The sequence below is a fragment of the Ambystoma mexicanum genome, chromosome 6q (genome assembly GCF_040938575.1).
Source record: "Ambystoma mexicanum isolate Mex_15411 chromosome 6q, UKY_AmexF1_1, whole genome shotgun sequence".
Classification (NCBI taxonomy): domain Eukaryota; kingdom Metazoa; phylum Chordata; class Amphibia; order Caudata; family Ambystomatidae; genus Ambystoma; species Ambystoma mexicanum.
In genome coordinates this window covers 1,006,098,570-1,006,122,601 of record NC_090937.1, presented here as the reverse complement: position 1 = coordinate 1,006,122,601, position 24,032 = coordinate 1,006,098,570, and the positions used below count along the sequence as shown (strand labels likewise).

At 46.1% G+C, this 24,032-nt stretch overlaps 1 protein-coding gene across 6 annotated transcripts in view; it reads left to right on the top strand.

Moving 5' to 3' along the window:
- Positions 1 to 24,032, top strand: part of FAT1 (FAT atypical cadherin 1) — a 444,689-nt gene that overhangs the window by 250,594 nt on the left and 170,063 nt on the right. For 5 of the 6 annotated variants that reach the window (XR_011282269.1, XM_069631552.1, XM_069631550.1 and 2 more), the window contains exons 5-7: positions 1,967 to 2,296; positions 5,446 to 5,656; positions 17,492 to 17,631. Coding sequence is in view for 5 of the 6 variants with exons in the window: in XM_069631552.1 (XP_069487653.1) it covers positions 1,967 to 2,296; positions 5,446 to 5,656; positions 17,492 to 17,631 (681 nt within the window). In the remaining variant the exon portion in view is untranslated. Of the gene's footprint in view, positions 1 to 1,966; positions 2,297 to 5,445; positions 5,657 to 17,041; positions 17,111 to 17,491; positions 17,632 to 24,032 lie in introns of all 6 variants that reach the window. The other variant, XM_069631554.1, reaches the window with a different exon arrangement.

Here is a 24,032-nt window from a genome sequence, read left to right as displayed (position 1 = left end):
ATGATCAAATTGGAATCTTGCTCATGGAGCCAGACTTTAACCTTTTTGCGGAATAGGAGAAATTATGTATCCTCTCGGATACCGGGAGTGCATTCCATTTCTTGGCAGCGAGGACTGGGAAGCTAACCCCACCTGTGCGTTGTTGCTTAAATCATGGAATGGAGACAGTGTGACTGAGCTGTTCTAGTGGGTCGTATGGAGGAGTGACGTGCAAAAGTGTTAGACAAGTAAATAGGTGTCAGGCTAGAGAGGCACTTATGAGTGAGAGAGAGTGTTTTCAGGTCAATTCTTTCGATTTGATTTGATTTTGATTTGATGTTAAGCCATTTTAGTGTGTCTGGCTGTGGATATGATGCTTCCTGGAAATGTTTAGGGCTGATCTGATAGCGTTATTTTGCATGACTTGCATTTTGTTGGGGTTATGTTGTGATGTGCCCAAGTAAAGCGCATTGTAGTAATCGAGCTTCCAAAGGACTAATGCTCTAGCTACTGAGATAGTTAGTTGTGATCAGATATGGGCGGCAAGCCGCAGTGAGCTTGCAAGAAAGAGTAAGCTGTGGATGATGCTAGGGCACTAGTTTGTCTTGTTAAAGTGAGAGCAGAGTCATGTATATTCCTAGAGTTTTCAGTGTTGGCCTCCTTAATTATGTTGCCTTCGATATTGAATGAGGTGAAGAGTGCATCCAATTTGCTCAGTTTTGCGGTAGATCCTAGGAGGACCAACTCTGTCTTTTTGTCATTGAGACGGAGCTCATGCTTTGCAATCCAGCCTTGTAGACTGCTGTAGATGTCGTTGAGGGTTTTACTGTCTACCATGTGGTCACCAGTAATGGGGATGAGTCTCTGGGTATCATCTGCATAATTGGTGTACATGACTCCCAGATGGTCAAGCTCATCAATAAGAGGCTTGGTGAACACATTGTAGAGAGTAGGGGGTACACAAGATCCTTGTGGGACCCCACAAGTGACTGGAGTGGGTATGGCAGAGGCTGAAGGTGCAAAGACCCTCATGGATCTGTTGCTAAGGAAGGACTTGATCCATTAATTTGCTTGGTCAGAGATGTGCGCAGCAGATGAGGTGTTTGCATAAAATGTTATGGTTCACCGAATCAAATGCCGCTGAGAGGTCATGTAGCAGAAGCAACTCTAATTTTCCATTGTCTTTCAAGGTCTGAATTTGAGTCTTCATGTTAATGAGTGCTTTCTGTCTCATGTCTGGGTCTGAATCCTGATCGTCTCAGTCCTAGCAGATTGTTGGTTTCCAGATGTTGCGCTTTCTGCAGATAATCTGCTCGGTACAGAATTTTGTGACTGTTGTGATGGGTCTGTAGTTTGAGGGGTTGTTTGGGTCTAATGATTTTTTTTTTTTAATAACGGGCTTACCCAGGCGTCTTTCAAATTATTAGGTACTGTACTAGATTTGAATTAGAATTGAGGCATCAATGAAGGATGCGATGAAGGGGGCCAGTTCATTGGCAGCCTCCTTGATCAGCGCGTAGCACAAGCATCACCCTGGCAGTTGGATGGCTTTGTACCAAATTATAGCCTGCTCGTCCTCCGAAAATAAGTCTGGCTGCTCTGTCCATGCTGCCCACATTCTCGGTGGTACAGTCTTATGCTAAGAGTGGAGTTTCTACTGCCTCACATGGTTTTATGAAATCCTTAAAAACGGCCCTAACATGAGTCTTTTGTCATTCCCCAGGGACTTGAAGCATGCATGCATGGTAATCTATATAATGGTTTCAGTACCCCCTTTCTGCAAACAATGGGTGTTTCTGGTAAAGGTCTGGAGGGCTTGATTGCAGGGGGGGGTGGTAGGGACAGTACACGAGCCAGAAAGATGAACGTCTACTTTTTTTTAAAATTAATTTATTTTTTGCTCTGCTTTACTTCTGTTTGCTTAAAGTGACTCCTGTCTGGATGTCTGGATGAACTCTTGCCTTAAACTTTGTCCATCTTTGCACAGGTCACTGTTTCTGACCATGGACTTCCATCAAAGTCCTCTGTTGCCAGGGTGATTGTGAAGGTCTTGGATGAAAATGACAATAAACCGCACTTCCTGCAGAAATTCTACAAGATCAGACTTCCAGAGAGGGATAAACCTGAGCGTGAACGAATTTCAAAGCGGGATCCCATCTACAGAGTCATAGCTGTTGATAAGGATGAAGGCCCAAATGCAGAGATATCTTACAGCATCGAAGAGGGAGACGAGCAAGGGAAGTTTTTCATTGAACCTAAAACGGGCCTAGTTTCATCAAAGAAGTTTTCAGGTGCTGGAGAATACGATATTCTTACGGTGAGTCAAGATTTTCATTTTATTTGTTTAAAATCTGTTTTTCCCAAATTATTATACATGGGTAACTTGTTTTGTTGTTTTACACCCCACTTGAAATTCTGCCTTCTTCCATCTCCTGAGTGCGTTGGACCACTGCATCTTGTTAAAGTTCCAGGAATAAGCAAGGCTCAGATTTACAGTAAAACTAGTGAGCATCAGTGCACCACAGGCTTTTTGCAGGAGTCCTTAGCAAGACCTGAAACGGCCCATCCCGCTAGAAAGACCCTGTTCTATGTGTTCGATATATAGTTGGTCCCAAGTATGCTTTCCAGTGGGACTGTGCTTACATTTTTATGTTTTGCCTCTTAGTCCATGCCCCTGCTCCTTCTGTCGCTGCAGCCCTCCTTAAACTGATCGTTTCCTTTTGAATTTCTTATGCATAAATAAGTACTCTTCCCCCGCCCCCACCCCCCAAAATGTCCTCACTGGCATTTGATAAGGGGCTGAACGCTGAACATGTGACTAAAGGACAACCCGAATTTGTGGGAGTCATGCTCTTCACACAACCAACTGTAGAGTTTGAGGTTCCAGTTGTGATGAGAAAGACTCAGAAGAAATAGGAAAACAGCAATTCCTATCCAGAATAACTTATGAGGGTTGGTGAATGCAAATGCAATCTCTATGGGCAATTTAGTAAATCTTTCTACTGCTTGGAAGCGTGCCATGTTGGGTCAGAAATCGGCATGCATAACTTGGGGGGCATGAAAGCTTTTTGTAATGGACCAAGTGGTTCTTAAATTTAATATCTAGTATTTTTGGATTGCTGCATGTTGCCTTTTGGTGGGTACTGTCAACGTGGCAATTCAGGTCTCCTATTGAATCGCTTTAGTTCTCTGCTCCGTATTTGCAATTTCAACAGTACATGAATGAGACTAGTGGAGTGCTTCCCAATTGGGGGCGAAGTGAGAAGGATATTTAAGCTGAGTGTGGCCTGTCTGCCAGTCTGAGGTGCAGGTGAGCTTTGGTTCATATCCCGAAAAACCCAGGAGTGCTTAGACAAAGCAACACAGCATAATGTGTCAAAATAACATATTGCAAAATTACATAACCCAGAAAACTAGTACAACATAGGATAGTGTGTCAAACAGCATAATGTAGCATAGATTATCATAGAGATGCCTTACAAAATATTTGTAGATAGCATAATATAGGGTAGTTTAGATACAAGGAACTTTTTGGGCAATATCAATTTGGTGTACACCCGCGACCAGGGTCAAATTTGTAATGTTTAAGTGTGTCGCATAGGTGGATGAGAACAACCTGAAATCTCGAGACCACGATGCGGGACGCACAAGAACATCTTTTGAGGAGGGATTAATCCTGTGACTTGAAGCATTCTGCAACTATGCAGGTGATGGAAAGACCAAAATAAAGGATTAGCCCTGATTTGAGAAAGGCCCAAGAAAAGTGCCGAAACGCGTGTCATCAGAGAGGGCAATTAATAAAACAATTTGGACAACCATCAGATTGAAACGTTATTTTCATCGTTAAATAGTGTGTACGCTTTGTATCAAACTGCATCATGCATGTGGCGCAGTAAAGGGTGGATGGAATACACTTCAAAAAGCATAGTATAGGGTTGCCTGGAATACCGAACATTGTATAATGTAGCAAAGCATAACCCTATTACACATGAAACACAGCCATAGGATAATCGTAGTGCAGCATATCATTGACATAAGAACATAGCACAATACTATTACGTACCCTAATCGTAGCAACATAACTTAACATGAGTGAGACGGCATGCAACAAGACATTTATTAATGTTACTGTTTCTACATGTGGAAGTAAAATGATCCACAACATGAAAACCAAAAATGAGCGTTGGAACGCTGACACCCCAACAAAATGTAATGCCAAATTCCTTTTCTCACTACCATTCCTCAAGCCAGCCCACTTGGCCTACATCTACATACACAGACCTTGCAGGGATAAATCTGCACCATTAACAGTAACATTTTATTTAACCCGACTAACTCCTATCTGATAAAAGTATGCAGTGATATTAACGAATAGAAAACAACGAACATATGTTTAAACGAACTCAAAACATCTATTAAAAAAAAAGGAACACATTTAAAAATAATATATATATACATATGTGGTTGGGAATAGTAGTTTTTCGGGTGGGGGAAAAGTATAAGAAAAGGTGGGCGTTTTTTTCTTTTTTTAGATGATTTGTGTTCGTTCAAAATTCATTCTTTGTTTTATAATTCGATATAATGACATGTAACCTCTGAGAAGTACTAGTCTTTTGGGCTGGCCAGTACTATTGAATACGTTTTTGCTTAGCTCTGTCGTGTTAGGTAGGGGTTTCCGGTGATCTTTTTGGCTTGGAAGATCTGTTTAGAGTCAGCTTGCCACTTCTACATTTCTTTGCACTGCTGCTATGCAAAATACTCACACATGCCCATCAGTGACCTCCAGTAATAGCACTTGTAGATCATTTGTATGACAGTCATTGAAATAGATGATTGCCCTTAACGTTTTGTGACTAATACTAGCAATTTCTGTAATTGGTTTAGATGTGTCTGTGACGGATGACTGCATTCTATTCAATTAACGTGTTTGCAGTGTCTCGAGCAGCCTTGGCTTATTAGAATAGGGGAAGGAGTAATTGGGTCAGCAGCAAGTCGGTATTTTTTCCTCCTGTCTTGTAATTATCCGAGATAAGAGTCATTCTGCAGGCAACAGGATTTCTCCAAATGGCGCGATTTATTTGTCTAAATCACCTTTTCCCTTAAGTAACGTTTCAGTTCATAAAGGGTTCAAATCCCTTATTTCATTTGTGTCCACTTTTTATGTAGAGGGTTTGGTGGGGTGGGGTTGGGTGCTGTTGAACTTTTATTATGTGATTTCAAAGATGCATATATTTAGCCATATGTCTTTTTTTTTTTTTTTTTTAAATATTCCCAAGCGACTACTGCGCTTCATTCTCTCATTTCATACCTGCCTGGAGAGTCTTAGTGATGCCTCATTTAGCCCTCTTGGTTAACTAAAATAATTTGATTCTGCTCTGCAACAGTTATTTGGCACTTGCCAATGTATATTGGGTGGGATAATTATAAATATTGTTGCAAATCTATTTGGCATTTCTTAATCCCTAGATCAAAGCTGTTGATAATGGCCGGCCCCAGAAGTCGTCCTCTACTAGGCTGCATATAGAATGGATCCCGAAACCAACACCACCCTCGGAGCCAATAATGTTTGAGGAATCCTTTTTCTCCTTCACTGTGATGGAGAGTGATCCGGTGGCCCATATGATCGGTGTCATTGCTGCTGAACCCCTGGGCACGCTGACGTGGTTTGAGATTACTGGTAAGCAACTAGTTATTTCTGACTTGAAAGTCGTAGTGAAAACATTGTTTTAATGGACAGTTGTCCAATAAGTAATCGGGGGGATGGGGATGGGACGTACAACACACTTCTCGTCTGGTTATTGTCGCTATAATCCAGGCAAGCTGGCAGCACAGATGTTACACTTTCATATCCATCCATTGAGAAAAAATGTCTGTTGTTTCTGAGGTTATAAGCAGTAGCGTGGAACACATGCATGACTTTTTCCATTAAAAAGAAATATATATTAACTACGTTTCGGATTATATCGTATTGCAATTGTATTGTCATTTTGTTTTACTGCTTTTCCACATGGTTTAAATCTTTCTTGGCTTATCCTAATTGTGTTTCCAAAAGTAAGGACAGTGAGGGGTAGGAAGGAGCTGGAGGGCACACAGTTCTCAAAGGAGAACACTGTGAGAATGAGCAATATATGTCAAATCCATAGGTGGAACACATATTGGGGCTGAATCCTCTTTCAGGTAATTCATCAAGGCGGATTCAAAGATGATATAGGGTGAATTGGAATAGTGCCTGGTCCTCTCTGTATGCTTTGCTGGGTGGGAGGACAGTTTGTTATGGTATGTGGACTTTGTCTTCTGTTTGGCTGCTAATCATTTCATCAGCTGGAAGCCACCTGTAAAGGCTTCTTGGGTTTCTTGATTGGGCTTTGCCTGAAAACCACCAGCATTTCAGCCAATTGTAACCCAGAGTCTGGATTTCTGTGACGCTGCATTGCTCACAAATCCTTGCAATAGCCATTTAATCATTAATGTGAACTGCTGGTTTTATACAAATTATCAAGGCTCCCAGACGCTGGCTAGAAAAGCAAAGTACAGTACCACTTTATACATGTGATCCATTTTCAGAGTTGCAGAGACTACTTGCTGTTGCCACCTTTCCGTTTTCTGAATTCACCGACAGCAGTGTCAAGGGTGTTGTGTGCCATGCTGAGGGAGTGCAGAACAAGGCGCTGGGAAACACTGAATGGATAAATGCGGGTGTAACGGACCCTTCACGTGGCATCGCCTTATAGCCGTCAAGGCATAGTCTCAGAAGAGTGAGTGCAGCCAGGGGCCCTCATCGAGTCCACACAATAATTAGATTTGGCCTGTCGGGTATACAAGTAGTCATTTATTTGGGTTTTTAGAACACACTGACAAATCATAGCAGGTATACACTATAATACAAATATATACACTTAATAGACCTTATCAAATAGCTTAATCAAGCAATGCAGGTAAGAAAAATACAATAGCATGATGGGAACCAATCGCAAGTAAAATATCCTAACTTTAGAAGTCCAAACCCTAGGATGAATGGGGACTTGTGCCCAGATGTCACAGGGTCCAACTCAATGTGATATGAGCTCTGTTTAAACTGGATGCAATCAGCTTGTGGTGGTGATTAGTTTCAAACGAATGCAAATTTCAATAACGATTTACCCAAGGATAGGTAAGTTCTGTCCTTTCTTCCAGACACAAGGCTAACCCAGGGGCAGGAGACCCAACCCAAGTTCGACGACCAAAGGTGAGGCGAGATGGGAGACAAAGGGACTTATCCTCAATTATATCCTATGTAGGACGGGGGGAGGACAGTCTCAGCCCCCCTTCCTGGCCAAATGCACACAAAGGCTCATTAGCCCACAAAAGGAGCAGCTTTCCAGGGCAAGTGCATTATCTTATGAGGACTTGCCTGATGTGAGGAGGCCGGAAGAAGGAAAAACTACAATATGGCCAAAGAACAGACGGAAATGTCCATAGTCGAGTGCAACATCTGCCGCAAAACCGATCTGGCTAGAAGCTCCAGAAGACTCCTAAGGACCCTCCAGAAGCAGGACCTCCAGAGTCCTCTCACCAGACTGCAGGAGCGAGGGAGCGAAGAGAGTCGAACCAGTATCTGCATCACTGCTGTTTGCTAAGCACTGAAACCGCATAGAGCCGCTGAACTGAAAGGAGCATGTCGCTGCCGACAACCTCCCAAGTTCTGCCATAGAAGCCCCTGAGACGTCCTCCCTCTTGTCCCCACGACATCGTCTGCAGCGATGTAGCAAGATGGAATCCAGCTGGACCACTCTTCTTCCAACCAGAGGTACTGTTTAGGCTTGTGGTACGTACCTTATTGCCTTTAGCCGTGTTCTTCTCATTTGGGGAATTGCATTGGCTTACCTTCTTTGAGTTGATTTCAAGTCCCTCCCCACTAGGTTAACAGCTTGTGACCATACAAGTGATTTTTCAGAACTCTCTAACTTTGCAAGACTTTGATCCAAGAAGTGCATCAGGTCTATAGACTGTGTTCCAAATGTCTTTGGCTGTCCTGGCTCCCTAAAGGGACTCTTTTAAATCCATTGACTTTGGTATTGTTTGTTCCTCGTAGGTGGTAGCTTGTTGTGTACTGGTACTGCTGGGAAAGGCTTACCTAGACTTCATTGGAGGATTTAGTGGTCCTCACATTTACTGAGAAACTGTTCTAACCTTTTTACTTCCCTTAACCTTTCCTTTCTGAAACTCTGAATCTGCAAAGTGTAACAGTAGAATATATAAATACAAATAATATCCTTGTGATTGAAGACCTTTCCAGGTGTATAAGTGTATGAAGCATATCCAAAGATTATTCACTGGTTTCTTTGATTTGAAGTTTATTCATATTGTTAAAATCTTTTGCCTTTTTTAAAGTATGCTTATTTAAAACACACATTAAATAAATAACTATTTATTACTGAAACCTTGAGTGTAAGTGTTACTTGGTTACTTGTATTTACGAATTTCAATTTCAATTGTACAGCCCTACATCTCACATTTACCCCTCTTGAGCTCACTGCTCAGTCACACTACCAACCTGCGTAGTACAGACCTATACCAAAAGGTGGGGTTACCTAATAAGTTAGGCAAGATTGTATGCAGTACCCTGTGGGAGACTGCACCAGCCTTGACCTTTTGACAATAGTTAACCCAAGCTTTGGTATAAGCATTTCTCCAGCATGGGGTCTGGCATGGATTCACATGCTCATGAATATTCCCCGTCGTCAGGCCGGGAATCCTCGGTACAGAAAAAAACAGTATCCGTATCAGTTTCGTTTCTGATCTGTCTTTCCTAGTAGTAACCAATCCTAGTAGTAACCAATCACTGATCTCTGGGTCATACTGCCCCCAGCCAATGACTGCCCTCTCCCTAAGCCCCGCCCCTGGCAGCCATCCTCAGATTTTTACCGCACGTTCAAGTGTTGGGAGTCCTTGTGCTATAGCCTTCAAGCTTTTGCTGCGTTTTCACGCTTTTTCAAAGGGAATTCCTAATTTTTTGGTTAAATAGAGCCTCAAGCTCCACTGTTTCTACATCCGATCAAAGGGAACCCGTTTCAGATTTTTCTATGACCCTGAAGGGTGAAGATTTCGTTGAGTTACCCTTTTGGAGGAGTCCAGAAGTTTCTGTGGCCTACCCCGGACATGGCCCAGGAGAAAGGAAGGTCGACGCCCGGGAAGAAGTGAGTGGTCTTCTAAGTCCTGTGAGGGCGCCCCAGCTACGGGGGCCCAACAGAAGGCTAAGCACAGCGAGTCCGTGGGCAACGGGAGCGCCAAACGGTCGGGCTCCTCGGCTGCCAGGCAGGGCGCATCCTCCCCGGTGCCATTGACCACGAGCCAACGCTCTGGCTCGGGTAAGAGGAAATCCGAGAACCCGGCTTATCTTCTGGAGAGGCCACGGTTGAGCTCGAAGGATCCGGTAGAGGGGGTACGAGGTAGTGACCCTCCCCCCAAGGTGAAGGCCTCAGGCGCTCAGAAGATGACGAAGGCTTTGATTTACTCAGCGGAGGAGACCTCGGGGCCCAGAGTTTCCCTGCCACCGCAGAGGGAATCCTCTTTCAAGCCCATAGAGAAGACCCCCGTGAAGTCCCCGGCGGAAAAAGGGGGGGGGGGCAGTGGCCATCATGGATACAGACACAGCCTCCGAGGAGGAGCTGATCGAAGTCTTGGAGAGCCATGACAAGGGCATGGAGGAGGACCAGCCCATCGGGAGGGATCCCGACGAGGGGGATGACGAGAGCGACGGCAGTGCCGACGAGGTTCCAGATCAACCATCGCGCCCGTCGCATCCAGTGCCGCAGGACAACTCAGCGGCCATTTTGATGGCAGTACAAACCTTATGCACGGAGCTAGAGATTGCCCATACCCCCGACGGAGGAGCCAGAGCCACGTCCGACGGAGGAGAGGAGCCAGAGCCAGGCCCGTCGGGAAGTCCTCCACATAAGAAGAGGAGGACACATCCTCCACCGCCTTTTCAACCCTCACGGCCTGCTCAACCTTCGCCCCTGTCCCCGGTCCCCGGGGATGACACGGGTACGGATATGGCCACGACTGGTACGGATAACGACGGCGGTGACGACGGGACGGACCTCCCGTCTCCCCCTCTGCGGGCTACCCCGCCCGACGAGATTGGATCCTTCCACGTAATGATTGCCAGGGCATCCGAGCTTTTTCAGCTCTGCCCCGAGGAAAAGGAGAGGTTCCTTTACCAACGGCGCAAGCCCAAGAGGAAGACGGTCCTCGCCGTGCCTCTGCTGGATGACATCTGGGACGAGGGACTTTCCCTTCTCAAGAACCCGTCTGTGAAGAGGGACCGGTACGAGAAGTACCGGGTTCCAGATGCGGCCCCCTTGTGCCTTAGGGCACAACTGACCCCAGATTCGGTCATCTCAGCGGCGGCCAAGAAGAAAGCGGAGTGGGGGGGGCATTAGCCTCAACATCTACTTCCCCGCCGGACGGCGAGGGAAAGAAGCTGGACACAATAGGATGACGGGTCATCTCGTCGGCAGCGACGACGATTAAGGCGGCCAACGCCTTGGCGATTGTGTCCCGCTACAACAGGGAGTTGTGGTACAAGATCGCCCCCCCCTGTTGGACTTTTACCGGACGACAAAAGGGCGGAGGCCCCAGAAATCTTGCATGAAGGGGAAGTGGCGTCGGACCACGCCATAACGGTGGCGACGGACATTGCTGACACCGGTTTCTGCCAGTTGGGCAACGACTTTTGCCTTAGACGGCGAGGATGGCTCAAGGCGCCGGATTTCCGCCAGGATATACAAGCCAAGGTGTTGGACATGCCCTTCGATGGGGAACAACCTGTTTGGGAAAGCAGTGGATGAGTCCCTCCAAGCCATCAAGACGGACACGGAGACTACCCGAGCCCTGGGAGTTCTCCAGCAACGACGGCCGTCCTTTCGGAACTCCGGAAGCAAGCAAGGGGCCTCCAATGGATCGGGCAGCGGCTCCTCTACTTATCGTCAGGCAGCCCGCTCCTCGTCGCAAGAAGCCTACAGGGGACGGGGCAAGTCTGGTGGATCCTGCCGTCGTTGTCAGGGAGGGCAAGGCATCCTCCAAGCAAGACTGAACCGATCGTGGCATCGGGCCCCCACCGAAGCAGCCCCGGTGGGAGGCCGGCTGGCGAATTTCGTCAGCGTGTGGGAGTCCATCTCCACCGACCGTTGGGTGCTGGACGCCCTGGCCCAGGGTCACGCTCTCGAGTTTCTAAAGAAGTGCCCTCGCATTCCACCCGTGGCCAGGAAGGAAAATCACGTCCCTCAACTACTGTTGGAAGTAAGGGCGATGCTCAAGAAAGGTGCCATTGAGCTCGTCCCAAAGATGATTCGGGGCTCCGCGGTTTACTCCAGGTACTTCCTTGTAAAGAAGACAGGAGGATGGCGTCCCATCCTGGACCTGCGACGACTGAACAAGTACATCAAGGCACAGAAGTTCCGGATGGTCACCCTCCAGCACGTGCTGGGTCAGCTGGAGGAAGGCGATTTCCTGTCTTCGTTGGATTTGGAGGATGCATACTTCCACATTCCTATCGTAAAAGGACACGAAAGTTCCTCAGGTTTGTGGTCCAAGGGCGGCACTACCAGTTCAAAGCCCTCCCGTTCGTATTGAAGTCGGCACCCAGGGTTTTCACCAAGTGCCTGGCACCGGTGGCGGCGTGGCTGCGCCTGCAGGGGATCCACGTCTACCCCTACCTGGACGATTGGCTCATCCGAGCAAGTACAAGGGAGCTCGCCGTAGAACTGGTGCCCTCGCAAGTCGCAATGTTTCTGGGAGCCATGCTCGACAGTGGCGTGTCTGTCCGTGCCGTCTGAGGAAAGGACGGCAGCCATCCTGGCCAAGGTACAGCGTCTTCTGGCCACAGACGTGGCCAGGGTGAGGTCCATCAAATCCCTCCTCGGAATGATGTCCTCGTGCATACATCTTGTGCGATTGTGCAGGCTTCGGATGCGCCCTCTGCAGGAGTTCCTTGACGCCCGCTGTATCCAAGCGACGGGCAGTTTCGAGGACAGGAGCCCCCTCAATGAGACCTTCCGACGAGCGATCCGGTGGTGGGGCACCCGCGCGCAACTGACAGCGGGTACAGACTTCCAGACCCCAGTCCATCAGGAAACGGTGACTACGGATGCCTCCCTGGAGGGGTGGGGAGCGCACACCGGAGATCTTCACGCGAGAGGCCTTTGGCTCCCGGAGGAGAAGTCTCTCCATATCAACATCCTGGAGCTTCGAGCAGTGTTCTGGGCTTTCAGGTCCTTTCTCCTGTCCCTCAAGGGCAAGGTGGTGAGGATCTTCACCAACAATACCACCACAATGTTCTACATTCGGAAGCAGGGCGGGACCAGATCCCCAGCCCTATCCAAGGAGGCCCAGGATCTGTGGCATTGGGCCGTTACCCAAGGGATATTCCTGGTGCCGTTTCATCTGGCAGGGATCAAAAACACCATCGCCGACTCACTCAGCGGAGATCTGCGCTCGTGCCACGAGTGGGAACTACGACAGGACCTAGTGGGCCGACTCTTCCGATGATGGGGCACACACCAGATCAACCTGTTAGCGACGGCGACAAACTCCAAGTGCCATAGGTTCGCCAGCAAGTTTCCCCAGCCGAGGAGAATGGGAGATGCTTTCTCGTTCCCCTGGGATGGCCTGGCCTGTTCCTATATGCGTTCCCTCCGTTGCCGTTGCTGCTCCGACTCATCAACCAGCTCAAGAGGTCCCAGTGCAGGATGATCCTCGTCGCACCGGCGTGGCCGAGGCAGATCTGGTTCCCGAACCTTCTGGACTTGGCAGCGTCCCCACCGTTCAAATTGCAGACGGACGCAGATCTTCTCGCCAGGGAAGGAGGCGCCATCCTTCATCACGATCTGGAGTCGCTGAACTTGCTGGCCTGGTTCCTGCAGTGCTAGAGTTTGGAGGGTACGATATCCTGGCTGACTGCAGAGAGGTTCTTGCAAAGGCCAGGGCGTCCTCGACTCTCGTGCTACGGACAAAAGTGGAAGATGTTCTCTGTCTGGTTCCGTGCACAGAAGATTAACCCTCTATGGATTACGACCCCTCAAGTACTGCCGTACCTACTGTCGCTGGCCAAAGCTGGTCTAGCTCACGCCTCCATGAAAATACATCTGGCTGCGATCTCCCGATACACCAGAACCACCGGACGGGCGTCCTTGTGGTCTCCTCGCCTGGTGAAGGAATTTATGAAGGGACTGTTCCGATCGTTCCCGCCGGTGAAGGCTCCAGCCCCGGCGTGGGAGCTCAACGTGGTGCTGACTAGGCTCATGGTCCCACCATTCGAACCCCTGCATTCGGCGCTGTTAAAGTTCCTGTCATGGAAAACAGCATTTCTTGTGGCCATCACCTCCGTACGACGGGTGGGAGAGATCCAGGCCCTATCCTGCAAGCCTACGCACTTGACTTTTCACAACACGAGGGTGATGCTGAGGACGCACCCCTCCTTCATTCCCAAGGTGCCATCTGACTTCCATCTCAAAGAGCTCTTTGTGTTACCTGTTTTCTTCCCGTCGCCTTTGTCGCCGGCTGGAGGACTTTGCACTTGCTAGATGTGGCTAGAACGCTGAAGTTCTACATGGACCGCACAAAGAGTTTTCGGAAGACGTCACAGCTTTTTGTGAACTTTGGACCTGTGAACCAGGGGAAGGCTCTCTCGAAGGCTTCCATTTCCCGATGACTCTCCGGCTGTATCATGCACTGTCATCGGTTGGCAAACCGACCGTTGCCTGGCCGTCCGAGAGCCCATTCGACCAGAGCGATCGATGCTACCACAGCGTTCCTGTCTGGTGTGCCCCTGCTGGACATCTGCAGGGCGGGTACGTGGAGGTCGACGCACACCTTCACAAGATTCTACTGCGTCGATCGGGACTCTAGGGTCGGCCAAGCAGTGCTGCACAACCTGTTCGCTTAAGGTGAGCCTGGTGAGGAGGTAAGAGATGCTTAATGTTGAGTTGTGCATTGCTTAATGTTGAGCCTGTTGCCACCTGCCGTGGTTGTGCATGTGTATACTGCTATGTATTCTTATATTCATGAGCATGTGAATCCATGCCAGTACCCATTCTGGAGAAGGAACAAGTTACTTACCTATAACTGTAGTTCTCCAGGATGGGTCTGGCATGGATTCACATGCGAACCCTCCCTCCTACCCCTCTGCGGCTCTTCACTTGGTCATAGGTTTCTCCCATTCATTCGCAGCATAGCCGTCAATCACACAGCAGGGTGATTATCCTCTGAGGACAGCCCTCCAGCCAATCACCTTTGGGTGCATTCCTGTAACCAATGAGACTAAGCACAGGGAGTTTCGGGCACCACCCTCGCTTCCTGCCCTGCCAGACACACTGGAGCTAGAGGCGGGAGAAAAAGGGACTAAACCTGGTTTGGCATGCAGAGTAAATCTCAGCAAGGACCGTTGCAACAAGAAATGGCGAAAAAAGAAGACTGGGCCATTTTGACAAAATGAGCACCCATGGTTGCTTTACTTCAGCTGCAATTGCAGCCCGCGGTAGAAACACACAATGGTAGGAACAAGTAAACCACTGCCACCAGCCATTAATTGTAGAAAGGGTAACATAAAAATGTTGCATGAGAAACTAGACAAAGGTGATACTAAGTAACGCCTCCAGCACCCTATTTTAAGATAGTGTGTGCTGGGGCTACAAAGTTACGGGGTCTAGAAAGTTACAAAATGTAAGTAAAGTCAATTTCACTTCACTGCTATAAGAAACAGTAGTTTCACCAAGAGAAGGTATTTAAACCTTTGGGAAATTAAGAGACATCCCTGTGCCACTGCATTAAAGGTGCTGTGTGTCACAATGTAAAGATGATGCCTTTGGAGTTTGTCAGACTCCAAAGTCAAAAGAAACAGAGTCCAAATCACTGAAAAATACATGCGTGGAAAAAAGGTCTCTCTCTTTCTCTCTCTCTCTCTTTCTCTCTCTTTCTCTCTCTTTCTCTCTCTTTCTCTCTCTTTCTCTCTTTCTCTCTCTTTCTCTCTCTTTCTCTCTTTCTCTCTTTCTCTCTCTCTTTCTCTTTCTCTCTTTCTCTTTCTTTCTCTTTCTTTCTCTCTATCTCTCTTTATCTCTCTCTCTTTATCTCTTTCTCTCTCAGAAATTAAAAGTCCTAAAGTCCAGCAAAAAGAGCAGGGGGTCTCTAAAGTAGAAGGGAATTAGCACATTTCTGAGAATCTCCCCCAACATAATACCAAGCAGATACATGTTAAGTAGTGTCACACAGTGGGACTGCACCAATTCTTACCTAACAGTTATCTTACTATTCTTGGAAACTAGTTCTCTTTATGTTTAAGTATCTTTTCTTGTGAGAAGTCCAAGGGACTTCCTAGTGACACTGCACAGAGGGTGAAGAGTGTCACAAAGAAAAGAGCAAATGCATGTGTCAAACATAGGGAGCTTACCAGACTCCCTGAAACAATCAGAGAAAAAGAATGGGTCTGGGGAAAAAGTTCCACTCACTCAAGATTAAAATCACTAAAGTCCAGAGTCCAGCTAAAGTGCTGGGGGTATTTCAGGTTAAAGATATTAAGCACATAAACTGTAAATTCTGATCAACACATAGGCATGTACCACACAAGGTAGAGGTAGCAATGGCCGAGCAGCCAGGCTTATTTCAGGAGGGAGAGAGGGATGTAGGAAGGTAAAAAGAACTTGTAGCAGCATACATATGATCCAAAGAAACATGTTTGCACCTCCACAGCAAACCGTGTATAACCAACACAATACTTTTGGCCAGTGAACCACAGCGTGAAAGACTTCTAGAATGTCAGTATGCAATTCAAGGTAATTAAAAACCTAAACATTACTTTTCAGAATGGCCTTATGCAGTTCAAAGGCGAGTAATAACTTTGTAAGTTATTCAGTTTCAGGAATAACATGAAGGTACAAGACCAGCACAAGCAGTTAAACACTTCTCATAGCTTGTAGTTACTTTTTGGAATGGGAGGTACCTGCTTGAGAATAACTGTGTTAATACTTGTTTCATCCTGACTCTTCTCTTTAACACTACTCCCAAGAATATTCTAAATGCAACAGTAATATATTAATGCCCACAGCACCCTAGCTATTAAAGTCACCTGAGGGTGTAGTTAGTCCCTGTGTGTCATCCCAAATGGGTATTTGCTGATTTAGATAACTAAGAGTGTGTATTTTTTAAGTATTTGTGTGCTGTTTTATATTGCTCCTTTCTGAAGAAGGCTTATTCTAACTGACTGATGCATAAATAAATAATTGTTTTATCAAGAAACCTTGTGTGTAAGAGTTTATTTGAACACTTGTCACTGTGATTCTGCAACTCCCCTACAGCTCACATTGAACCCTCTTGAGAGCCTGGCGGCTCCACACGCTACCAACCTGTGTAGTGCAGACTTACACCAAAGGTTGGCTTTCTATTACCAGGAGGTCAGGGTTGTTGTAGGGCACCCAAAGGGTACTGCATACAATCGTGCTTAACAGCCTTCATTTGTGCTATACTTTAGTTGGGGTGTCCTGAACAGAAATGGAGCACACTGATTTGGTGTTAGGAAATTCCAAGGAGTGCCACATAGGTAAGAGTTTGCAGCCATGCCATAGCTGTGGACAAGGCCCGTTGGTCTTTATATTGTTCCAGTTTTCAACCCTCAGTCCAGATCCATCATTCACTTTGCAGATTTGAATAATTCATTTTTGAAAACCAATTTAAAATGGAGTTCTATAATGCCTTACAGCGTTTGGTGATAAGATCATTAACTCTTTCTTTTTTATCACTTTTTCATTCAAGTGTACAATATACAATATAAGTAAACACATACTTACTTCCTCCTAAATCGCCCTCCCAAATAGAATATACATCCCAGACTACAGGTGCAGTTACTATTAAATACATCATATGAAATTAAGGCATGAGCAAGATAAAGATAATAAAACTATTCCTTTTCATAAAACAAAGTTAGTGTGGAATGTTCACCTGTATTCTGGAAGTGTTACATGTAGCTCCTGCTGTGATCTTGTTTTTCTGTGTACCTTGCTTCCTCTGCTTTCCTTGTTGGCTTTGCCAGGTGGCACCCTGGCTAGTGAAACGTTTTTCATCTTTCAGATGGCTTGTGACCGGAACTGTAAAGCGGAAGGTATCAGCCATGTAATACTTGAGTCGTACATAGTGGCGTTTCTTAGAAAAGAATCCCATAGATTGTACTGTTGATAACTGTCTTTTTCAGCTTTTAAAACTCCTTCTTTCTTTAGGCGACATTCTTAAAGGTGTGTGTGGTTTGTTTGTTTGTTTGTTTTTCCAGACTGGTCCGGCTATTCAAAATATTAGCATATTTGCTTTGCTTGATGGCTTGTTTTTTGTAAGTGAGACTTTGAATATTTTGTAGACGTTTGCTTATCAAATGTATGTGGCATTGCTGGTTAGGCTTCATTCCTTCTGTTTTAAGTGTTCTCACTGGAGGTTCTGCTGAGGAAGTTAATCATCATATTCTTTACTACTTTTTCCCTGTTTGAGCTAGGTGGCAACTACGACAGCCGGTTTGATGTGGACAAGGGCACTGGAACGATCCTTGTTGCTAGACCTCTGGATGCAGAACAGAAATCGAATTATAACCTGACGGTAGAGGCTACAGATGGAACAAGATCTATTCACACCCAGGTAAATTGAACTGCTAATGATTTGCTTCAAAACTCAAACCGTGATTGTTGGGGAGATTTATCATTTTTATGCTTCATCACCTCTCCCACTTAGGCACCCTGCACTTTTTGCTGGACTTCTGGAACTTTTTTTGAAATCCTGAATGAGTGGAGCCTTTTTTCACTCATTCATTCTCATGGGCTGCCTTTTGTAACTCTATTCTTTGTATTTTACCTGTCCTATGCAATCTATCTTCCTCCATAACTCTTAAAGGCATTTGTATTTTACTATTGCAGCACACAGTGCTGCTGGGGATCTTGGGGGTCCTCCTTTGAGATTATTTCCTTTATCCTAGTGCAACTACAGTTCTTAAGGAAAGGATAGAGAGATACTCGAGTCTCTCCTCAAACCTTATAGACTGAGAGATTGGCACACACCACCTTATGTGGAGTGCTAAAGGGATACCTAGTATCCCCCTGCTCTCTGCTCCTGTTACTTTTTAGTCAGACAATCTGCTAGGTATGTTTGGTGGCAGTGGACGTGCCCTACCTACTATTGTGATTTTTCTACCTCCGTCTATGTTCATAGCCTCGGTAGTGCACAATAGTACTAACTTGGGGCCGTCCTTTTTTTTTTTTGTCTGGTGAGAACAATCAGTCCCAATATTAACTTTGACTCTTGAGGTCCTGGGAGTTTCCAGAGCTGCAGAACCCCAATACCAGGAGACCTGCTGCTCATTTCGTTTGCATCGTCGTGGAAAGGCCAAATCCGTCCAAGTCTTTGCTGAGCCCTCAAGGATCGGCAATCCAACTCGTCCAGACCCCCCTCATCAGAGTGTGGGACTGCAGGGGCCTTAGCAGATTGACCAGGCAAATCACATCCTTAGTTGGACTTCAGAAAATCTGTCCCAACACCAACAAAGGGCTTAGTAAAACCATTCAACTGAGACAGTACAAGACTCCACTCCACTGGAGTTCATGGTAGCATAGACGGAGCAGGCAGGCTTATCTTACGAGGGAGAGAGGGCTGTAGAATCAGTACAAAAATGTTTTATTATACATATGGTCCAAAAAAACACTGACACTATGATTTGTAAAAATTAAGGGTTTATTTTTTTATACAAGCAGACCAAGTGATTTTTGGGTAAATCGGTACCATCATAAAGCATATAAACACATTTATAAAAATGCAACACCATGCTTTAAATGCACAGGTCAAAGCACAGACCTTATTTAGAACACCCAACAGTTTTTCTAGGTAAGTCAAACCTTTGTATATACATTCAGTATAGGGCACACCTATTCTTGGGGAGTAAAACCGTAAGTCACTTTCAGATTACTTTACAGTAATACAAGGGTAGTAGACCCTGTCAGTTGTTCAGTGACACGCAACAAGGAAATCACATAGTCAATCAACTTGCAAATATACTTTTCTGAATAGTGGAACGCAGATTCACGGAACAGTATATACCTCTACTTTTGTGATAATAGTTATACTGGATGAGTAAGGCGTTTTTGGTGTAATATAAAATTACAGTTGTTTCTCAGATCAGTGGAACACAGTGTAAGATTAGCAAGAACGCTTTACACAGATTTTGGATGCTCCAGGCAAACCAAGTTTAGCTACACCTAAAGGAACACTTTTCGAATGGCACACAGCTATTCTAGGCAGGTAAGACCTTATGTTGTAATATGCTATTAAACTTGCTTTGTAAGATCAGTGAAACGCAGATTGAGGTAAGCAATAACTCTTAACTTGTTTTAGAATGGGACACAGCTAACCCAAGGTAAGTAAAACCTATATATTTTTTAAAGGGGTTATCAGCAATGTGAAGGTAATTATAACCTTAGACAGACTTATTCTGGACAAGCTAACAGCAAGTCGAGGGAAGCAAGACCCAATTGGGGACACTCGTACCTCTATCCTAACAAGAATAGTAAAGTGAAATCAACAGCATTACTTTTCAGTTCCCAACCACCTTTTTTGTAAGTAACTTTTGAACCATTGTTCTTTTCAAAGCAGAACTATTTTCTTAAGCAGTCCTTGCCTTATTCCATATCAAGAGGTACATCAGAGACAGTAGATGGACCCTAGTGGTAGAGGTGCCAGCTGTAGGCACAGTCGGAGTCGGTTCAGTTGCAGGCAAAGTCAGAGTTCCAGATGAAGACTGTTCAAACAAGGAAGTATTTCACTTTAAAGTTAGTTGAGGGTCCAGGAACTTCAGAGAAGACACCCTAGGAGGATTCCAGAGTGGGCCTGGGTGAACTGGACGAGAGAACTCCCAGTCACAGAAAACAGCCCAAAACTACATAGGAATCACGGGAGACTTAAGGTAAGTAAATACCCAAACCAGCACAGTACCTCAGCATAGGACGACTTCAGGATCAGCAGCCAAAAACCTGGTTGTTGAATTCCTTCATCAAGAAGACTGTAGACCAGACACTAGAAGGGATTTTGCAGAAAGCATCGCACTGAAGGCTCTAGGCAAGGTTTTCTTTGTGGGTGGATGCGGCTCTGTGGATTTGGTGCCTTTTTCAGGAGCCCAGAAGAAGACCGAATATTGCCGGTTGGATTCTCGTCATTTGCAAGGTCCAGCACACTGGTGAGGGGACTTTTCAGACTCCATTCACGTCTCAGAAGGTCCAGCACGATGACCACAAAGTTTCAGCAAGTTTAGGAATGCAGAAGACCATGTACCGCACAGTGGCTCGAAGTCTTGCAGTATTGGGTTATTGCAACCCCCAAGGTCGCAGCACGACGTGGGATGACTCAAAATGCAAGTCTTCCTGAGTTTAGTGGGTCCCACTAAGTTCTTGGTCATCGTTTTAGGAGTTGCTTGTCAAGATTTGATGTAGTACACAGTGGGAGACTACCCCGGCCTTGTCCTCTTGGTGTTAGGTAACCCACCTATTGGTATAGGTCTGTACTACATAAGATGATGGAGTGACTGAGCAGCCCGACTCATCTCAACGGGGGTATATGTGAGCTCTAGCATTGAAAACCAGAATTACAAGTATCCAAATAACACTTACACTCAGGGTTTTCTAGTAAAATAATTATGTATTTAACGGTCCGTTTTAAATGAGCATTCTTTAAAAAGGGCAATGTGAAACAATAAAAATACACTTCAAAATACTTTCTCAGAATCATGTTTAGCAAGTAGATTCTCTTTTGAGATGCTTCATACACACTTCCTACACCCTGAGGGAACTTCAATTACTAGGACAGTTTTGGCATTTATATATCCCTTTTGTACTTGGTAAAATTCTGAGATTGGTAAAGAGGAATGTTAATGGAAGGAAAAAGGTTACCAGGTTCTTAAAGCATGTGAACACTTTTAAATCCCCCAACAAAGTCTAGATAAAACCTTTCCCAGCAATACTAGGTAAGAACCAATATACCACCTATGAGCGATAGTTTGAATCGATGAATGGGTTAGAAGGGAGCCAGGACAGCCAAAGTCAATTTGTACAATGTCTACGGAGCGGAGGCACTTCTTAGATAGCACAAAGTCTTGCACAGAGCTAGAGAGTTTGTTGTAGAAGATCACTGTTGGGTCACAAGCCGTTACACTTTTGAAAAGTTAGAGCTATAATCGACTCAAGAAGGCAGCTACTGCAAATCTCAACTGAGACAAGCAAGCTACAGACATAGGCAAGTACCCCTTAGTCACAACAGTACCTTAGGTTAGAAGAAGAGGATCCAGCTGCCTTCTGTCCTGGTTGCAGTGTTGCAGATCCTGTGTTCCTGGGCATCAGTCATGTGGACACGAGGGAGGACGTCTGGAGGACTCCTGCACAGCAGTTCGGAGGTAGGCGGCAGCTACGGGCTCTTTTCAGTTGAGTGGCACTTTGTGGTTTCAGCTACTGGCAAATGGCACCATTGTGGATCTTGGACACTGGGTGGGCTTCCGTCACTCCTTAAATCCAGCACTCTAAGGTGACTCGAGCTTGGGTCGTCCTACTTCGGGATGGTCCTCGGGATCCTCCTGGAGCTTCAGTCCGGATTAAAGACGTTGCACTAGACTACGATTTCTTGACCCCCTGGCACTCAATTCCAGCAGCAGCAAAGAATTACAGCCAGTTGGGGAAAGTCCTCCAGTAAAGTTAGTCTTTGGGTTAGTTGGTCCCACCAACTCAAGGGAAGGAGTCCTTTCTAAAGCTTTTCTTGTCGGTCAGGAATTGGAGCTTCAGCACCACAGCAGGGCTTCACTGGGCATTTCAACAGTCCAGGAGTATGCAGCAAGCTTCTCTTCACAATTCCTTCAGATGTTCCTCCTAACATTGCCGCCGACTGGAGCAGGAGCTCCTCTCCACCAGAGCTGCAGGAGCAGTCTACTTCCTTCATCCACTCAGCCTCTCTTCTAAAGGTAAGCCTGTGAAGCTTACTAGCGCTGTAAAGGCACCAGAGCTGCTCCAAGGCCCGAAGCACCATCTTACCATTGCATTATTCTATTCCATCCTGCATTAGCAAAGTACGCTGATCTATAAAACCCCATCGTGATTATTTTGATGCCACCATCTAACTTTCGGATTCACGAAAACCGTGAGGTTCGCACCTCTGTTCCAGCAGTGTTTCTTGTGCTGCTTCCTGATTGGTCAGGCCTCCTGCCTTAACCAATAGCGGGGCACCGGCAGGCGTTAGTCGGTCCCCAACAAAGGCACACAATTCGGGCACCTGTCCCGTGTCGCCTATATGCTTACGCCAGATCCCCTGCCCAAATCCTGCCACACCCCCTACCAACCACGCCCAAATGCAGCCGCGATGATCCAGTGATTGTTCCAACACCCAATGCAAGGTCGCCAACCTACAATGGTCTATTACATGTCGCAGTAAGATTTCCCCTTATTTATACTGTGCAAACTAATTTTCCAGCCTCCCACTGCCTCCCCTGTGCGCTCCGGTGGGCGACGTCCTCTGCGGTGCAGGTGCGCTCCGGTCCCTCGAAACTCAGGACGTGGGAGCCGCCTTTTTAGTTATCAGCTCCGGCACTGCTCACTCGGCGTATGACGGCGTTAGTTGTCCCCAGCCGTCTGAAAGACGGATCAGACGATTGCGGATGGGATCCGGCGACGAATGGTGCAAGTTGCAACGTTTAAAAATTAGCAGAAATACATGAAAAACAGCTTATGAAGGCACATCGGCGCGGAGCTCACAGGAGACATGTCCGCTCTACATGGCAGTTAGCCACGCCCCCCGCCCCTGAGAAGCTACACTTAATGCACATAGGTGTCACGAAAGAATGTTGGAGGGGCTGCTCAGGGAGGGGAGACCAGAAGCATATATGGTGGAACTGACCAGTGCTGGCTGGATTTTGGAAGGAGGTGAAGGACCAAATAAGCCAAATGCTAGACAGGCAGCTAACTTAATCATTTAAGGAATAGATGTGTGGCCTCTTTGACCTGGAGTACCGATTCAATCAAAGCCCCAACGCAAAGCATTTATGATCCTGTTAATAGCTGCCTGGTTAGTTCTAGCTAAGAATTGGAAACAGAAATCGCCTCCCACAAACATTGAGTGGCTACACAAGATATGGGGAATTTTGGCTATGGAATGGGTGACCTACGGCATACAGGGGAGAGGGAAAAATTCTGCGAATACTGGGTTTCGATACTGGACTACCTTCAGGGGGATTACATGCTACAGTGATGCCCTCAAAATGTGAAAATATTGGATATAATATTGACCCCAAACTGCGAAAGGAATCAACAGTGGACGCAAGGGCCCGAGAGGCAACCCACAGGCAGAGTGAAGGGAGTTGGTCTTTTATATATTTGTATGTATAAGTTGGAAATGCAAATAAAACAATTTCAAAGTCCTAAAATCCAGGAAAAGAGCTGGGGGTCTCTAATTTATTATTTATTTTAATTCTTATAACGTGCCGCATGCCTGTGGGCCTCAAGGCGCACAAAGAGACAAGGACAAGACAACAAAGAAGCCAGTAGGAGCTGAAAGGGGGTCATAAAAGATTACTCCATATTGAAAAGGTAGATTTTTATGGCTTTTTGGAATAGGCAGTAGTTTGAAGGGAAGTTTGAAGGGAATTGGCACAGAAATGAGAATTCTCCCCAATGCCTCTAACCAACCCTACACAAAAAAATACTCATTCCCTCTGCGTACACCTCTCAAAGTCTTATCTAAACACAGCCATACCTCCAAAGCACAACAAACCGCACGCACTTCACTGCAACAACAAAACAAACCATTAATAGCCTCGCACAACAGCACATGAAAGCTACCAACTGAAAAACACACCTTAGCTCAGCGAACAGTGTAAACCAAATTGAAGCTGCCACCAGCACATCACAGCTCTTGCTCTTTCTCCTTCTTAGTCCTTCTGGTTCTAGAATACTCATCACACAGTAAGGAAAGTAGTTTGTGTAAATGTACTTCACCTGATGTCTCTCGTTTTATAGTATCAC